The sequence below is a fragment of the Toxotes jaculatrix genome, chromosome 9 (genome assembly GCF_017976425.1).
Source record: "Toxotes jaculatrix isolate fToxJac2 chromosome 9, fToxJac2.pri, whole genome shotgun sequence".
Classification (NCBI taxonomy): domain Eukaryota; kingdom Metazoa; phylum Chordata; class Actinopteri; family Toxotidae; genus Toxotes; species Toxotes jaculatrix.
In genome coordinates, this window is record NC_054402.1 from 13,261,175 (window position 1) to 13,279,930 (window position 18,756).

General features: G+C 42.1%; 1 protein-coding gene across 2 annotated transcripts in view; it reads right to left on the reverse strand.

Moving 5' to 3' along the window:
• Window positions 1-263: 263 nt before the first annotated feature.
• The window catches only part of LOC121187053 (lissencephaly-1 homolog), a 33,098-nt gene continuing 14,605 nt past the window's right edge, over window positions 264-18,756 (reverse strand). For both annotated transcript variants that reach the window (XM_041046127.1, XM_041046128.1), the window contains exons 3-11: window positions 14,758-14,842; window positions 11,766-11,840; window positions 11,254-11,460; window positions 7,064-7,232; window positions 5,193-5,295; window positions 4,821-5,049; window positions 3,251-3,352; window positions 2,948-3,104; window positions 264-1,784 (exon numbers count right to left, since the gene is read on the reverse strand). In XM_041046127.1, the coding sequence (XP_040902061.1) occupies window positions 1,711-1,784; window positions 2,948-3,104; window positions 3,251-3,352; window positions 4,821-5,049; window positions 5,193-5,295; window positions 7,064-7,232; window positions 11,254-11,460; window positions 11,766-11,840; window positions 14,758-14,842 (1,201 nt within the window). In that variant the 3' untranslated portion in view covers window positions 264-1,710. The remainder of the gene's footprint in view (window positions 1,785-2,947; window positions 3,105-3,250; window positions 3,353-4,820; window positions 5,050-5,192; window positions 5,296-7,063; window positions 7,233-11,253; window positions 11,461-11,765; window positions 11,841-14,757; window positions 14,843-18,756) is intronic.

Here is an 18,756-nt window from a genome sequence, read left to right on the forward strand (position 1 = left end):
AGGTGGTCTGTGGGGGTTTGTCTGCAGAGATCCTCGCAGCTCAGGCTTTAGCATTCACCTCCATTATCTCATCCAGGAGCTGCACCGCCTCTTTTACAGCGAGGAGCTCTTCACAATAAAACCCAACCTAAGCATCAGACCCCTCTACGGACAAAACAGCATCAACTTAACACACAACATATCTGCTGCTAGCATTTCCTCACTAATCCTAAATTCCCATCCAGTTCATCCTTTAGTGCGGTATTACAAAATTGCCAAATTTCTTAATAACAAGCTAAATTTACATTTCATATTTTCACAGAAAACTGATTTTTTTTTTTTTGTTTTTTTACTCAAAACCATTTTTATTATGCAGAACATATAGTTCACCCCTCAGAAATTAGAGATCTTTGCACATCCCAGATGTCAAACCCAGGGGGCTCACTTTGACTCCTCGTCATGCCGTTATTGTTTTCTCTTTAGCAGGTTTATTTCACGCGAGGGTTCAGTTTGTAGCTTTCAGACGCACCATGGGTCACCTGAGCATTCTCTGATTTTTACATAATTCCTATGGTACGCCAAACGCTGCCAAGACCGATTGAGTCAGGTTACTAGAAGTGGACAGAGGGTTTAGTCTGTCAAAAGTCTGACATGCAAGGTCACCGGAAATCTTCTCATAAAGGTAGACACATCCAAGGTCTTTATCAAGTGCAAGAGATTAAACAAGCGTAATCCCTGAACTCTGCTCAGGTGCTGCTGTGACCCAGGGCGCTCACTGACGGCGAAAGACAAACTCGCTCGCTACGTTGGACTTCTTGTGAAAAACATGGTGTGGTTATTCACAAAGCCACTTTTAAACGTTTCAACTTTCTATTCTTCGCTGCAGATTAATTTAATGGGATCATTTATCTAAAGCCTAACAGTGGTTCATGTGCCACCATGAGAAGAGTACAAAGCTGTTTTTAAGCCCCCGAGGTCCAAGGACAACAGTTTGAAACATTCGTATATACAGCCATTAAAATATTACCTAGTTCCACATGAAGAGAAATGGTATGCACACTTGAAAAGTGACGTTATAAAGCTACAGATTATTTCAATAACAAAGCCCCACAGACAATCGTATCTTATCGCGTCATATATGCTTTTCCTGCCTTATCTCTCGAAAGTTTCACCAAGCTAGGCACCAACAGACTACGACAGTGAAGGAGAGAAATAACAGAAAAAAAAATCCTAAATAAAAAAATAGACAAAAATAAATCTTACACATAAAGACACTGTCATTTCTTAAATTATTGGTTTTTAGTGCCCTACATTTTACACCCAGTCAAAAACATCTGCCTTCGGTTGGTCGGTAAGGCTGCGTGACAGACGGTCAGCCCCGTGTTAAACCTATGGTACTTCTAGACAACGTTATGTAAATTTACAGTATACAATTTTGGATTACCATGCAAGAATACTTTTTTGTGTAACATTTAATAGCTCGATCTACATCCAGGAATAATTTACATAGAAGGACAAAAGTTATTGGACCAGAGAGCGCGGTGGGTAAATAACCATGGTGGTAAGTGCAGCCGGAGGAGATGAAGATGTGCAGGTGAGGTTTTATGTTAGGTGAGAGGGTGGAGGAAGGAGGCTGGGATGAAAGGGGAGGTGGGATGGCAGGAGGGGGAGGTGGGATCCAGAGGAGCGCCTGGGTAATTGGGGTGGTGGTCCAGTCCTCCAAGGTCCAGATCAGCGGCACTCCCACACTTTTACTGTTTGATCTACACTCCCAGTGACGACAAAGGGAGCAGCCTTGTGGAAATCTGTGGAACAAAAAGATTGTCAGAACAAAGCACAAGAGAGGAAATAAACACCGCTCATGATGAGAATTACTGAAGAATTAATGCAACACCATTGCTGCCAACCATTTCCATCGCAGTAGCACAACAGGCCTCAGAGAGGGCAGCAGAAGTGTAGGTTCAGGAGACAGAAAAATGAAGATACATTTACAAATAATCAGTTCTAGTTTGGTACAGTTGGCCTGTGCACAACACAGCCAGCTTTTCTGTATCGTCATATGTCAGCTGTTCGGGCTGCCATGCACACAGTGACTGAATTAATAAGAGCAGATGCAGACGTGCAAAATTGGCCCAAAAACAGGGAGAGGCATCGATGAGGTTTGTTACTGTGGATGTCTGGTCAGCCAAGATGCTGCCAATGTAACTGCAGTATTCCTGGTATCCCTCCTCTCTCTCGCATTATTTCCTGTCACCTCTCTACTGTCGCTATCAAACTTGACTTTGCAGGTTCTGTGTCAACTGAAAATGACGTTGGTGAGACAGATACGTCAGTCCTTATTGATTGGCTAGGGAAAAAAACCCCAAAACAATCCCCTCTCCCCAAGAGAAATCCGCAAACATGAACTCAGACTGAATTACAAGCTGAAACGAAATGGAAATTCAGGCTATTTAAAAAGCAGAGTGCAAACACATTTGGGGAAAAGCACTTGGTTTTGTATTATACGCAAAGACAGACAGACTTTTTAGAAAGGGGGGGGGGGGGGGACACTTCTTTCCCGTGATTTTTAACAAAGGTGCTTTGTCTTTACCACACCGTTCCAACATTCATCACATCAATAGCTCACAGCGATATATATCCTCTTTGGCTGAAGCAGGATTTAAGAGGACTGGGTTTCAAACGGATTGCCAAGGAAAAGTTGGCTGAGGAGCTCCTCAAGAGAGTTCTCGAGCCTTGATCTGCTGAAAAGCCGCAGATACGAGGAGGGGGAGGTGGGAAAATCCTGGAGCGCTTGTCTACCTCTTAAACCCCAGCTGCCAGGAACCCTCAGGATGCTCAAAACACTCAGTCCCACTATCCAGTGAGGGTAGAACAGAGACGTTTTCTCCTGCACCTCAAGAGACCAGCTGATCAAATAATAACAGGGATGAAACTTGTTTTTGGGAGAATGAGAGTTGAGGCTGCTTACCCAGAGAGGTAACAAAGTGTTCGTGGGCACACAGGGTTTTCATGCAGCGCTTATTCTTGTAGTCCCAGATCCTTAAGGTCTTGTCATCTGCACAGGTCACAATGAACTTGCCTCCGGGGTGGAAGAGGATTCCACGCACCCAGTTGTCATGGCCAACCTGTGAGACAGACAGATGCCGCTCAAGACACCAGTTGGAATCCAATTCATCTCATTCATGAAGCAAAAGTGTTTTTAACATAGACAATTAAATACACTGTACATACAAATAAGACAAAAAGGCTGTTAGTTTAAGATGGTCCTCACCAGTGTCATAAGGCACATGCCAATGCTAACATCCCACATTTTGATGGTTTTGTCTCTGGAGCCAGACAGCAGGAAGGGGCCTGGCTTACCACTCTTCTTGGTCTGGTTCAGCACAAAGAAAACAGACAATGATGAGCATTTATCTGAACAGAAGCTATGTTTCACTGCTTTCATCTGTTTCAGTGTTTTAGAGTAAGAGATTGAAGGAATCAGCCGACCACCATACCAGAACATACAGAACAGCAGAACATCCCAAATTAAATACATTGAGGAGACTGTGAGTGTTTTACGTTGCTGACAATTAGTCTGAGAACACGTGCAAACAACTGTGAGACAACGGCTGTCTCTGTGAGTTCAGCTCTGTCCAAAGTCAACAACTCCATCAGTCCATTTAACTGGAGGTGATATGTAACTTCTGCACATGTTTTATGTTTTGCCTCAGTTAAGATATAAAACAACCAACACCAAACATCAACTTCAGTGCAAATAAACACTGTGTTTCACCACAAACGGTTAGACTGGGACATGACTGCTGTGAGGGAAAATGTTGTTTTAATCTGACAAGGCTACAATTGGACACACTTAAGATCACAAGGCATAAGGAGGGAGAGCGGGCTGACTCTAGGCCATGCTGATAGTCTGTGTATGTGCGCACACACTTCATTTCAAGTCAGTCTGTTCACAAGGACATCAGTCTGAGCGGTGACGTATGAGACCCACTGACATGGCTACGCATGTAGAGAGGGAACACATCCTTCATCATCTGATCATGAGAGAAATCCACTGTTTATCTGAACACATCAAATCACAAACTTTGTTTGCCTTGGTACATAAGTGAAGAGCTGTAATTTTACACACATCACATTTAAGTGCAAAGCTACTGAAAAGCAGCATCAGTGACAGAAAGTAATGCCCCTGCATGGAGAACTGACTTTAATGGGTTATATATCAATTTAAAGATTCTTATTTTTCAAGCTTATAAATCTATTTTTGATATTTTGCTGACATTTTTTGATGTATGCTTGATAAATTGTTTTGTAAATTGTTTTGAGATGTTTATTGTCCTGGGTGGGTTGGATGGTACACCACACCTGTCATCACAGAGCCTGTGATGAGGGTATGGTGTCCATTTTTAAGCATTCTGATCTGACGGATGCGCTCTATCACCAGGCTCTGTGTGTGAGACTGGCAGACTGGTTGTACAGTAATGACTGCCTGATTGCTCTTCTCATTCACTCATTGTCAGTCATTGTCTCATTTGGCCAAGACTCTTGAAAATATGTTTCTAGTTCCAGCAATTTCTCAACAGTGACAGTGGGTTACACTGTAACTGAGCTCATACTGGTCCACAGTCTGCTCTGCTGTGCTTTCCTGATCAATCACACTGGATGCCACAAGATACCAAACAGACGCCATCAAACACAAGCTGAGTTAACCTCTTAACTACTGGTCCAATCAGGAAAGTGGAGGGAATAATCCTCACATTGAACACTACAGTGTAACTTCACTAAAACCTCACAGACAAAAATAAGTTTTGGACAAATGAGAAAAGGTCTGAGCAGTTCTTCACCTCAGAGCCTGTGGCGTCTAGGATGGTGGGGTAGGCACTCTCTGGTGCCCAGGAGATGCACTCCACCACGTGCTCGTGCTCCCGCAGTTCAGCCTTGCACTCTTTGGTGGCCACAACCCACACGCGCACCGTCTGGTCGTTGGAACAGCTGGCAATCAGTGTGCCGTCCTGGTTGGGCCGCACCATTCGGACCCACTCCCTGTGGCCCGTGAAGGTCTTCACACAGTAGCTAACGGGCAAATGACAACGAAGGAGTTATCAAGATGTCAGAGCAGATGTGACTCTTGAAACACATCATTAAACTTAAAAAAACAAAAACAAACAAACAGTGGTTTAGAAGAAAGTTTAAGAGAGTGTTTGGATTCTGCGTACCCAGTTGCCACCTCCCACATTTTTATGGTTTTGTCTCTTGAGGCAGAAACAATGTGATCTCCATTGGGCATGATGGCTACAGACGAAACATTGTGGTCATGTCCTGAAAAACAGAAAAGACAAAAATAAGATCTCAGTAACAGCCAGAGACCATTGTAAATGCTTTCTGAGCAACACAACGCAACGTAATATTTGAAGCTGTAAAATGTAATTTTATTATTTCAGACAGCAACACATGATCCCTTTAATCTTTCCTTCTTTACTTCAACCAGAGGAATCAAGCTCAAAATTCAGCAATGATTTTTTTTCTTTTAAACACATCTCCAGCCACCAACAGCGCCAAAAAACGATGGGTTTGGTCGTAATTAGCCAATTAAATGACAAGCGAGGCAGCCAATTTGCTGGGGCTTACTTTGTTCCACGGAGAATAAGAGATGTCTAATTACCTAGACACTGGGCCATATTTAAGCTGCTAAACAGATGAAGACAACAGTAAGTATACTCTAAAAGGCCAGCTTAACTCTGTGTGTGTGTGTGTGTGTGTGTGTGTGTGTGTGTGTGCGTACACATGCCACCAGGCTATAATAATGGGTGGCAGCTACACAGAAAAGTGCTATCTGGTGCTGAAGAGGATAATTAAACTGCTGTCCAAATCTGCACTAATCTACTTCACCAGTTGGCCCAGTTGGCGTTTTTTTTTTTGTTTTTTAAAAACATGAAAAAGGAGAGGTGGATGAAAAAAGGAGAAAAGGTTGAGCAGATGAATTAAAAGTGAATGGAAACGGGGATAAAAAGAAGGATAGAGGGGAAATGGTGGGGAACTAATAAAGACAGCGGGCTGAGTTTAATAGAAGGGTTTGGACAGTGATCTCTGCATTTTAAATGTTTTTTCTGCACAGTGTGAACGCAGTTCGTCTGTTTGAGGAAGTGTGCCAGCAGCTCACGCCCTCATTTACAACAAAAAAGACTGGCAACCAGTGAAATCTGTTGCTCACTTGCACAAAATGCAGGATTTACAACTCGAGCATAAATTTAAGAATACCAGAGCACTTTGTGTTCGCTAAGCAGGCTTATTTGATTCATTGATATTCATTCATGTCTGCTTCACAGTGAGGCATTAGCAGCCACTTCTAGCAGACTCGTGAGGAGAAGACCTAAATCTGAAATACTGAAGTCTCATATTGTTTGCTGGCTGGTAGGGGGGGCCCTCTCTCAAATCCAGTAAGGAAATAAAAATTATTCATACGGTGGTCCCTAACATCACTAGGGCCTGAGGGCACGTGCAGAGTATCCCACCATCATTTACTTGGCAATTAGGGTGTAAAAGAGGGGGGTGTGTGCCTAAGGACTGCTACAGTGATGACATGACCAATGGCAGAGCAGATTTTAAGATAAGAAAAAGAATATAGATAGACTTATTAAAAACCTGAACCAATTCTTTCCATTTAAATAACCCGTAAATGATCAAATTTTAGGAAGAGATGGTCCACTGTGGTGGGGATTACTGTGGGTACTAAGAGAGACAAGATGGCTAAAACAGTCCATTTGTCAGAGCTGGTTGTGAATCTCAGCATAGGGTGCAGTGAACTGGAGCAGATTGAGGCTCATCAGCAGCATCAAATGTGATAATGCACGGCATCTGCACCACCTGAGCCCTGCGTACAGTCACAAGCTACATTTAGACAGCAATGACGTGGAAACCATAACGCAGCATGTTCACAAAGATGACACGAAATGTAGTAGCGGTGATGCACATCTGCAAATTCCTGCCTCAAAAAAATGTAATTAAAAAAAAACAAAAACAAAACAACACACACAAATTCAGCACCACCAGATTTTTTTAAAGGAACCATACTGTTGTATCATCTTACCATGCATGGTCCTGATGCACTCAAAGCCTTGGAAATCCCACAGCTTGATAGTCATGTCTGCGGAGCAGGATGCTAGCAGTTTGCCAGTCTGGTCAAAAGAAATGTCCTGCACCGAATCTGTGTGGCCTTTCAGTGTGCGTTCAAAGTCTCCTGTTTCATAGTCCCACACCTGTACAAGAGAGAATATTCATAAATTACCTTTAGAGGAACAGATGCACTTAAAACAAGCATGCTGTTCATTTCAAACTGAATCCCTTTACTGCCCTTGGCAAAGCCCCAAAATGTCACATCATCTGTGGCCCCAAGTCACAAATTACCACATGCCAATTACATTCATCTTAAGAGCTCATACAAGCCTCACTCACCCTCTGTATATTGTATTACAGAAACCATGATGTATTGCTGTTGCTAACGGCAGGAATGCATGTGCCAAGATGCCGATTAGGGTTACAGTTAGGCCTGATAAAAGCCAAGAGACAGTTTATTATGCTGAGTACGGCAAAGCCAGTTGGAGCACAGACAGAAAATGGAGTGAACAGTGGTAAGCCTGATTTTCTAGCTTGAGAAAGCTGTTGCATCTCTGGCTTTCAAGCAGACAGACGGTTTGTCAGAGAGGGATAAACCCTCCTTGGTTCCTCTCTTGGGGTGGGGGATTTTGGGCAGACGGTGACAGGAGAACCCCACCCCTCTCCTCCCCTCCTCCCCCCCTCCCCCCAGTCCTTCTGCCCGCCCACCCAAAAGGAAGCTACAAACAGTGCAGATGGCCGTGAGGTACAAAGTGCACAGGGGGGATTTATCTTGGAGACGGTCAATGCAGTTAATGTGTTTAGAGGTACACCTGGTCTAACAATCTACATGCAAAACAGCAGCAGTAACATCTAAACCACACATAATCCCTTCACTACCTGTAACACAATGCCAGAAGCCTGATGACTCTCACTGGAACTTCTCCAGGGCATTATTTAAGTAGCTGCCAAAAAACATGCCCTATTTCACGATGATTAATAACACGTTTTCATTCTTTCAGAGAAAATGCCTTGGATCTCTGTCATTCAAAGGCAATAAGTAACACAAAGACTTTCTTTGTATGTCCCAATTATGAAGTAAGGAATTGGTAAGCTGACACCCAAGCTCCAGTCGCCCTGTTTAAATTAACATAGCCTCTGGTTGACATGTCTGAGTGAGCATAGCTCTATGCTTGTGACCTGCTGATTTAGATACGGTGAAAGGTTAGAGCTGAGCTCAAGGTAACATACTGCCGTGCAAGGATCTGCCACGCTAGCAGAGGAGAGACAACAAGGGATGAGAGGGGGAGTGTGAGGGTGAGAGAATAGCAACACTGATAAGAGCAAGGGCCAAAAAGTAAAGTGCTTTGGTGATAGAGAGCAAAACCGTGTGCCAAAGCTCAAGGTGATCCTTGTTTTGTGCCACTAACAGGCCAAGACCCAAAGATATTCAATTTACTGTAATCACAAAGAAAAACGGGAAATGTTCACATTTGAGAAGCTGGAACCAGAAAATATTTGATATTTTTGCTGGGAAACTGAGTGAATGAATGAATGAATTTATTTATTTAATTTCTTTTCTTTTAATTGACTAATCAACTAATCATTGCAGCTCTAATTATCACAACAGATAACAGATTAATTTTATGTTGATCAACTACTTATCTAATCGCTTAACCATTTCGGTTCTAAACTGTTCGCTGCCACAGCTTCTGTGCCGTCTCAAAATTACGTTGGCAGGATGAATATGTTACTGCCGATTGACTGGTTAGGGCAGACAAAAGACAAAACACTTTTCCTCTCAACAATAAATCTGATAACATGAACACAAAGTTGACTGAATGAAAGTAAACAAAATGGCAGTTCAGTCTGATTATCAGGCACTGGCATGACGTGGAAAGCCAATGAGCTCTTCAGTCTGTGCCTTTCAGTGTAGAGAGCACAAGGTCTACTCCCCGCTTAAAAATTTAATAGAGCTGTTCAGGAGCAGAAAAGTAGGACACAGGGGGAGTCAGGCCAGGCCACAGATAGACAAGACAACTCAGGAAGAGGTGTACGAAAGCAGGGCTGAATTTTAGATTTGGGCCTAGGCCTGCCTCCTCCTGAGGGATGGATGGTGCTGATGGGTAGTCATGGTGGGGCAGATGAAGCTTTAAGTGGAAGATAAATGTGACAGGGTGCTGGGGGGTGGGGTGCAGAGGGAGAAAGGGAGGGAGGGTGAGGTTGGAAGAGGAACAAGATGCCAAAACAAAGGGGTCCCTGCTGTGTGGGTGTAGCCGAGGAGGAGATGTACATGTGTCTGTTATTGTCTCATGAATAAAATATACAGAACAAACAGCTCAGCAGAGTATTGGTATTGTGCAGTGAGGCAGGGGAGAGACACTGCTGCAAAAAAAGCCCAGAGACTGGCCATGGAGTTTATATATGGAATCTAGGGAAACATAGATGACAGAGAAAGATACTTGTGTAACCCAGGGTGTGTCTAGGAAGAAGAGTTAGAACGAGAGGGAATGCTCAAGAGTGAGGTACAATAGATGGAAAGGAGGAGGAGAGAGGAGCAGCATTCAACAGAGTGAGCACAAGCTGCCACCAAGCTGGCACTAAATTAAAAAAAGACCACTCTGTTGATTTTAAACCTGAATCCTATTATTGTAATGTGAGGAGGGAGTGTGGAAGCAAACAAACAAAGGACACTGCAGTCTGTCTCCTGCAGGAAGCTCCAAAACAAGACAGCTGATAAATCTTTATGAAGTGTTTTTGCCTTTGAAACCATACTGTAAATGCAATATTATGTTTGAACATTTCTTACAAGCTTAAAGCCTGCTTTAGTCCAATCATCTTTAACAAAAACATTAGCATACTCAAATATTTCTGGTGCCACACCACAGCTGTTCTATCTGTGTAAGAAAGGTGTCATGTACTGAATAACTGTTTTTTTTAGAAATATGAGAAACGGTCAGAGAAGAGTCTAAGAACAAATATGGCTTTTTCTGAGCGTTATGTAAAATTATAAAAAATATTCTTTTTTAATACAAGATGTTAACACTAAAGATTAACTGTACAACATCTTGTCTTGTGTGACTAAAAGTTGCGCACCAAAGCTCAGTTTACTTTTAAGTGAATGCGTCGTGTGACAATGTGTGGGCTGATAGAAATGTCACATGACATTTTGCATCCACAGTTCAGTTGTTACTATGGCAACCAGAGGTCAGGCAAAGTTGAGTTTTGTTTACATTTCCTGAAAAAAAAAAAAGGTAGCACATGCTGGATGTGCTGGACAAGAATGACATTTCTTGTTTCTCTGGGAGAGAACAAAGCAAAAGAGGTGGTGATGTGTCTCGCCTGTAACTGGGAAAAAATAAGCTCCACATAGAATTTGTCTGTTTATCAGGCCAGCGAGGAAAAGTGAAAGAAATGCATTCATGTCAGCTTGCCTACTAACCCGTTTCCCAACTCATCATCAATATCTATTTTCTCACCAGTTAAACAGAGCTTAATGAATACCCTAATTCTACAACCAGTTCTTCAACACATGACAGCATCTGTGACCTCAGTTTGACAATAATGCTGTTTTATCACCATTACTGACTGACAACATATCAGTTGACAATACAATATCCCTTTTCCCTAATCACTGTCAAACCCAATTTTATCACAGTCAATAACATCCTAAAACCCAAGATATCAGATAAACATGGCAGCTGCTTTTCACCTCTGGAAATCTGAGAGGTTTCGTGCTCATCATAAGACCTGTGAGGGTCATCACTGATGTTTCCATTATCTACTGTGGCTTTGGAAACACTGAACCGTTCACAGAGTACATACAGAACATGGTTATGTTGAACTGGAAACAAACATCCACAGAACAGATCAAAATTATCTGATCATGTGCAAAGGAGGGGAACAACCCTGCAGGCATTATTACAGACAGCAGTGATTTTCATTTGTTTTCAAACCTTCAGTCCAACAGGATAAACTAATCAGTGAAATCACCTGCTGCAGTTATTATCTTGAAACCTGCAAGGAAATGGTTGGAAATGGAAAACAGTTCAAACACAATTTCAAAAAAAAGAAAGAAAGAAAGAAAGAAAGAATAAGGACAATAGCTCCAAAGCCCAGTGTGAACACAACCTCTGCAGCACATACATTGTCAAACCACTATTTCCACCATACGCCAGCACTGACCTTTATTGTGGCATCCTCAGAAGCCGACACCATGACACTGAAGACAGGGTGGAAGATTACGCGGGTGACTGGACTGCGGTGGCCACTCAGCGCATACCTCTCTGGTGGGCGTGGGATCCACTCTTTGGGGTCGCGCTTCTGACTGACTGGCCCTCCCAGGGTGATCTCTTCTTTAGCTTCATTCAGTTTTGATTCAAGTTCCATCACCTGCCCAGAGCGTACAGGGGCAAGTTAACAGTGTAGTGGCAGAAAGTATATAGAAATATGCTCATATCTAGATAACTACGCAAAGGAGGAAATATAGAGGTTCATAAATCATAGGCTTTCAAGGGTGTTGAGTTTGCTGGAGTCTGCGTTTCAAACAAATGATTACACATTAACAGTCGGGTTAATGCTTTCCTTGGTACACTTCTCTCAGTGTTAACAGTGGATTCAGCAGTAATGTCATGAACCATTCACAAGACTACAATCCCCACAAGCATGCTTTGAGGAGGGGGAAAAAACCCACAAACCTTCTTTTGTAATCTGATGACTGAGGTCCATTTTTTTTCCAAAAGACCAGCGTACTTCTTATCCAATTCTTCATTCTGTGGAGAAAGAGGGGGGGTAGGAAAAAAAGGATATTAGCAAACAGGCAAAGAAAGCCAATCAAAGTCGTGGGCTCAGCATAACCTGCGAGGTCTGTGGGAGGGGGGCCAGCTGGGGTGGCATGCTGAGGTCTTTGGCTATAGTAAGAAAGAACAGGGAATTATTTACACACCCCTCACAGGCCAACACTGACTGCCAGACAACACCAACCTACTGTATGACACACACATACACACACACACACACTACACACGTAAACACACACCCTAGTCCTAATCCTTCTCACACAAGCTAATCTCCTGCAGACAAGGAAGACTTAGGCAGCTTACAGCCACACACACACGGTACTGGAGGCAGCGGTAGAAGTTAACTTGTGGCAGTCCTGGCAGACAGAGGCCTGATTCCACCTGCAGGCTAATACCACAAGCTGGACGCTACTTTTTACATAACAGACCTCAAGGCACCCACAGTCTGTTTCTTACTGCCAAGAAAGAAACAAAACAATGTGGTGGCGTGTGTCAACAAAACCAAGATTCAAATTAACTTTTTATTTAAAAAGGTCTACAGCTCAAAAACATTAATGACATTTTAACACGGTGAAAAGAAGTTTCATAATTTTCCTTAAATGTAATTAAAATACAAAGGCAAAAAAAAAAAAAAAAAGTAAAATAAAGTCCAGTTTTGCACTGTGTAGTCTTATTCCACACACAATATAGTTTTGGTGGCACAGTGAGTATATCCATGCCTTGAGGTTGTTGCTAACTATCAAAGCATCAAAAACCGACAGTGACAGACAGCCAAGAGTGTCAGTGAGGGAGAAAATTAGTGTTTCCCTCCAATTTCACAAGTAGCTCCTCAGCCTCGGCTGGAAACAAAAGCAGACATCCTCGAGGTGCGGAGACATTCAGGCAACACTGATGCCTATTTTTAACACTTCTCAATGACAAGCGGTGATTTCTTAGACTATAACACAAGGTGAATAAAAAGACAAAGGCGTGAACTGAGGCACTGAGGAGAAATGGAGGAGAGAGAAAACATAGGAGGAGGCAGTATGGAACCCAGTTTGGACAAGTCTGCCATCATCTAATCTGCCATCTGCCTGGACACTCTGCCCATTACACCAACACACACAAAGAGACAGAGACACACACAGATACACGCAAAATGACAAGTGCCAGACTTCACTGCAGCCTGCCAGCCTATTGCCAGTGGGTAATAATCATATGTATGTGTGTGTTTGTGTGTGTGTGTGTGCGTGCACATGCAGGTTATGTACATTTTCCTTGACAAGGTAATATAAAACTAGAGCATGGCCTCTATTAATTATTCCTACAATGAAAACCTGCAAGTGTGCACCACCTCACATAGTAGTAACTTCAAACAGCCACAAAGGGGCAAGGTTAAGAACATTTTATTCACTCTGAACAAAATCAAACCATATTTAGCAAACATGAAAACCACCTAGGTAATGACTGTCTAACAATGTGGTCTCAGGGAAATGGTGCTAAAAATCCCTTGGTTGTTTAACATGGTGCTGGCAAGGTGTGCGTTTGGCTCAGCGCTAATACCCAACAGGGTGAACCTATCCCTCTGTGCCATTCATCTATTATTCAGCCTGCTTGCACAGAGCTGCCGCAGAGAAAACGTCTAGAAAAGGAGTGAATAAAGACATAGAGGAGAAGGGGGTGGGGTGCCATGTGAAGGCAAGGTGAAAGAAGAGGTGCTACATAAAAGCAGAGCAAACAAAACAAAAAAACTAAATTAAAACGAGTCGCAGATGAAAAGGGGTTGTCATGACTAATAACATGTCAGTAATAACATGATAGTATGAGTTAACAGTTTGCCAAAGAGAGAAATCAACAGCATATCTTCATTCACATTTTGGCTCAGTACCACAGTACTACATTAACCTCATGCTCATTGTTTCAGGGCAAATCCAATGTGCAGGACTCTACAACAAAATCCCTATTTTACTAGCTATACAATATTTTTTTTTGTTTGTTTGTTTTGTCAGTTGTGCCACTGATAAAATAGTGGAACTGTAAATTGGCACTGAACAGAAAGAAGAGGCAAGGTACAAAAGGACAAATGACAATAACATGTCCCAGACACACTGTTAAGTGGGGCTAAAGGTAAAAGCAAATGCTGCTGCATTTCTACGTTATGCAAAAATTTGAGGGAAAATACACTCTGCTCTATTAGGTACACTTGTACAATCTATCGCAATTCAATACAACAGCTCTGCTATGAATTCTACCCTTGTGAAGTTTATACTGTTCATTTCTTTTGCTAAAATTGTTATCAGAAATATGTAAATTAAATGCTTGTTATTGGTCATTGTTCATAGGGTTGTTGTACTGGACAATGTCCAGGTATTTCTAATTTTTTTTGTCTTCCCTGTTAACATACATAAGGGGAGTGGAATATTAGGAACATCTCTCAGCACAATACAGCCCAGTACAACACCAGCACTAACTATGACCTCAGAGTCTATAATTTAAGAACTGGGTCAACAAAACCGATTATTATAGCCATCATAAAAGTGGACTTTGAGGCACAACAGCTGTATTATATTTCATTACTTTGTAAATTCTCATTTCACCAGAAAACACAGGACAAAAAAAACCAACAATTTAGAAAAAAAAAACAAAACTTATACCACAGTGGTATTTGTTAAGCATAATGTAAATGTAATATTTACAAGTTGATGAAAGCTTTTTTTCAAGATTAGTTAGCAGCAGCATGTAGCATAGACCCCCTAATCATACAGACCACCATAATTGGGTGCAGGTGCTCCCAGTCACACTCGTGAACATGTTGACTTAAATGAGAAATAGTGGAAATCAAGGCATATTGTTTGTATAAATTGGTCTGATTGGCTGTGCGGATGTATGTGTCCACCCTTAATCTACTCACATTATCTAATTCCGCCTCCTTCTTGAAAGTGGAATATGCCTCTTCATATCCATTGGAACGTAGATAATCGGCTATCGCTCGATTTCTGAAACAGACAAAAGGGAACCCGTAATTAGTTCTCCTGATTAGCAGACAAGATAGTTGTTAAAGTGCCACGAGAAACCACATGAGTAATGAAGTTGTATTCAACACTGGAAAACAAAGACAGAAAATTAGCGTGTTCAGGAAACGTGTCAGACAAAGATGTAAATTTAACATGCTTTTCACACACTCAGACTGTATTATCACGCTTTTAGCTATATAATAAAAATGCTTTGCATGCATAAAGTCAGTCTGACACATAGCCCTACCTATAACAATTCACTCTGACAGACTGCTGCTCTCTCACACACACACACACACACACACACACACACACACACACACACACACACACACACACACACACACACACACACACACACACACACACACACACACACACACACACACACACACACACACACACACACACACACACACACACACACACAGAGCTCTCTCCTCCCATTTGACACAAATCGAGAACACATCTGTCTGGTTTCTATAATGAGCTCTTGGTGCTGTAGGCAAATAATAGCAGGGGATGACTCCCCATGGTGTAGATATGGGGAAAATGAGAGTCAGTGTACATCCTACCATCACCTACATACATGCAGAGAAAGACAGACAAATCGATGAGAAGAAGGATAATCCCTGTGAACTGAATAAGCTTCTGGCTACTGACATTTTACTCCAGTTGATCTCCTTTGCAGGTCTACGTTTGCAGACAAACACAAGCAGACATTCAAAGACACCAGGCCTTTCAGAGAGCCGATACCAAAGATGGCGGGAATGGCAGCAGTGGTGTGTAACTGTTCTACTATTTAAAATATGTGAGGAGAGATGTCCAGATAGGACGGACAATAGACTAGACAGGCAGAGCTGAAAGCGAGAACAGAGGAGGCTACCTTCACTCTTCCTGTTTTTGTCTCCTGGGCTGCCATAAGGAAAACCCACACACAACTAACATACACATTCTCTCTCACACACACTCACACGCGCGCACGCACGCACACACACGTCTGGTTTACGACTGCAGCCTCAGCAGCAGCTCAATTTACCAAGAGTTATTAATGAGGTTGAAGACAGTTAGTCTCAATAGTTCAGGCTTTTATTCTCCATCTAATTAGATTCTCATGAGGGTGCAGAAAAGTGAATTATCTGTTTGACTTCTTTTCCTTTTTTTAACCAAAATGTTTCACTGAGTATGCATGGACTTACTCCTATCTATCTATCTATCTATCTATCTATCTATCTATCTATCTATCTATCTATCTAGATAGATAGAAAAATGACCTAAAGAACACAAACAAAGTCATTGAATTCATGAATGTCTGATAAAAATGCCTGATTCCAGCCCTCCTGTGTTTGTGCACAGCGAACCACACCATTAGAGCCAGGAGAAGCCAGACAAGCTGTCAGGCAGCAATGCTTTGAGGTGCCAATATGAAAGGGGTGAGGGGCACAATCTGTCAGCCCAGCCTGTGCCCCCTGTGCCCTCTCGGTCAGTGTTGAGCAGTGAAACCCCCTGTCTCTCTCTGCCTACCTGAATCCCCATGACAACAGGAGCAGACCTTATTACAGCTCAAGGTTAGCAAGAGGTTATCTGTTCCTCTGACAGCCTGCCTGCTGAAGGTCTACAAAACCAGTAGCAAGTCTGAGAGAAAATGTATGAGCAGACGAGTGAAGCTGAAGCACAGAAGAAGCTTTGATGTGGTGTGGGTGTGTCAGTAGAGTGTGTATGACCAGATGTGCTTCCACCAAACCCAACATGAAGTTACCAATACCAGAATGCCAGGATATCAGAAAAAGAACATGGGCTCCAGTGCCACCCACATGCCCCAAAGGTTTAAAATGACCCCCCCAAAAAATAGTCAAAAATTAAGATGTCTCTGGCAAAAGAGTATGGCCAGGTTTGTGACGCCAAGAATGAGGCTAGGGCTCTGCAGCATCTGGAATGTATATGTATTAAGAAAGGATGCTTTCTCTCAGAACACAAAGTAGGCCATAACAAGGTCCTTACAAACACTTTAGATACAGAACAGAGTGACATTACAGTAAAGCTGTAATAGGTAGAAGACAAAAGTTACTTTGATGTAAGGTTTATAGTCAAAAATCTACGTTGCATGTGAACAACATGGTGAAGACGTTTATTTATGTAGCCGGGGATTCTTTCTGCATATTGTTAACAGAGCACACACATCCAAGCTGTTTAATACACAACAACTTATCACTTGGGTTCCAGCTTCTAAGATGCAATGATTTAATGCCTTCTTTAGAATTATTATCAGTAATAACTACTGTATATTACTGAATTATTATTATTATTAATAATTACTGTATATTGAATATCCATGGGTTTTGGGCTGATGGTTGAATAAAACAAGGCATCTGAATACATCTATTTGGGCTGTGGTTAATTATAACCACTTGTCAATGAACCCTGATACTGAAAACAGACATCAAAACAGAGCCACCACTCCCCCTGAACCCCACTTTACTCTGTATGTGACCAAAAAAAAAAAAAAAAAAACATACACCCACATGCAGCTCTTAATATGTGGAGTCCCCAAAGACAGAGAAAAGGAGAGGAAAACAAGGGAAAAGAGGGAGATGTGTAGTAATGTCGACAGAAGGAGAGCAAACCCACTGGTTTCCATGGTTACTAGCAGCCCACAGCTACATGACGTGATGGGGAGATAGTAAGAAAGAGGGCAGGGCGAGTACGTGGACAGAGAGGACATACTGAAGAAGGGAAAAGCTGCAAATTAGGTCTGCTTCAGTGAGATCAAAAGAGAGAAAACACCATGTATCCTTTGCGTATGTGAGCCCCACATGGGTTAAATCAGTGCTGTAGTTGGGCAGACCTCTGGTACTCTGTTCCCTCACATGCTATAAACCCTTAATAGAGTGACACAAACAGAGAAACAGGGATGAGATGAGGGAGAGATGCATGACTTCATCCTTCTGAGAAAGGAGGTGAGTCAGACATCCAGCATGTCTGCCACTGGCATCACTTCCTCCCAGTTACTGCTCCATGATCATATACTTTCACATCACTGTGATGAGCAACACTTACTAAGAGAGCCTCCGCCTACTGACAGATTCCTCTACATTCTGTGTAAATGACCAGTAAAAAGTGACCAGACTACAACCTATATTAACAATCGAGATGCAACAATTAGCTGATTCAATTGTTACTCTATCCACAGAAAATTAATCAGTATTTTGATAACTGACCATTTCAGATATATATTTTTTAAACAAAAATTACAAATATCAGCTGGTTCTAGTTTCTAAAATGTGAAGGTCTGATGCTTTTCTTTGTCCTACAAGGCAGTAACCTGAATATTTTTGGGTTCTGGACTGTTAGACAAAATAAGACACAAAACAATAATGTGAAGACATCACCTTGAACTGTGGGGAATTTGGTGATAAATACTGACTCTAACACCATACAAGCACAACTAGCAAGTGGCAATGTCCAACTACTATAAAAAGTCAAATACATGATGGCATAGCTATATTTATGGTTGCCCAGGTCTGAATTTCATACAAGGCTCCCACGCATAAATGCTCAATAAATACAGATTTATTGAGTAGCAGAGCACAGAAATTAATCAGCCAGCAAGCACCCTCTTGTTAAAGCACAGATTACGATACTTTTAACTGAGGACACATTAGGTAAAGAGCACAGGACTGAGCACTCCACAGATTCTGCAGACAGAATCTAAATGCCCTAATTAATCTGAGAGGAAGGAGAGTTTTGCTTGCCTGGTCAGGCCATTGCCCTGTGCCATATATCTGTCTATGAGCACCACCCTTACAAAGAAGTATTTCTAGACCTCAAGATGTATGGGCCTGCTCACTCTTTCAAAACTGCTGATGAATATTTAATAAGCTAACATGTTCACTCTG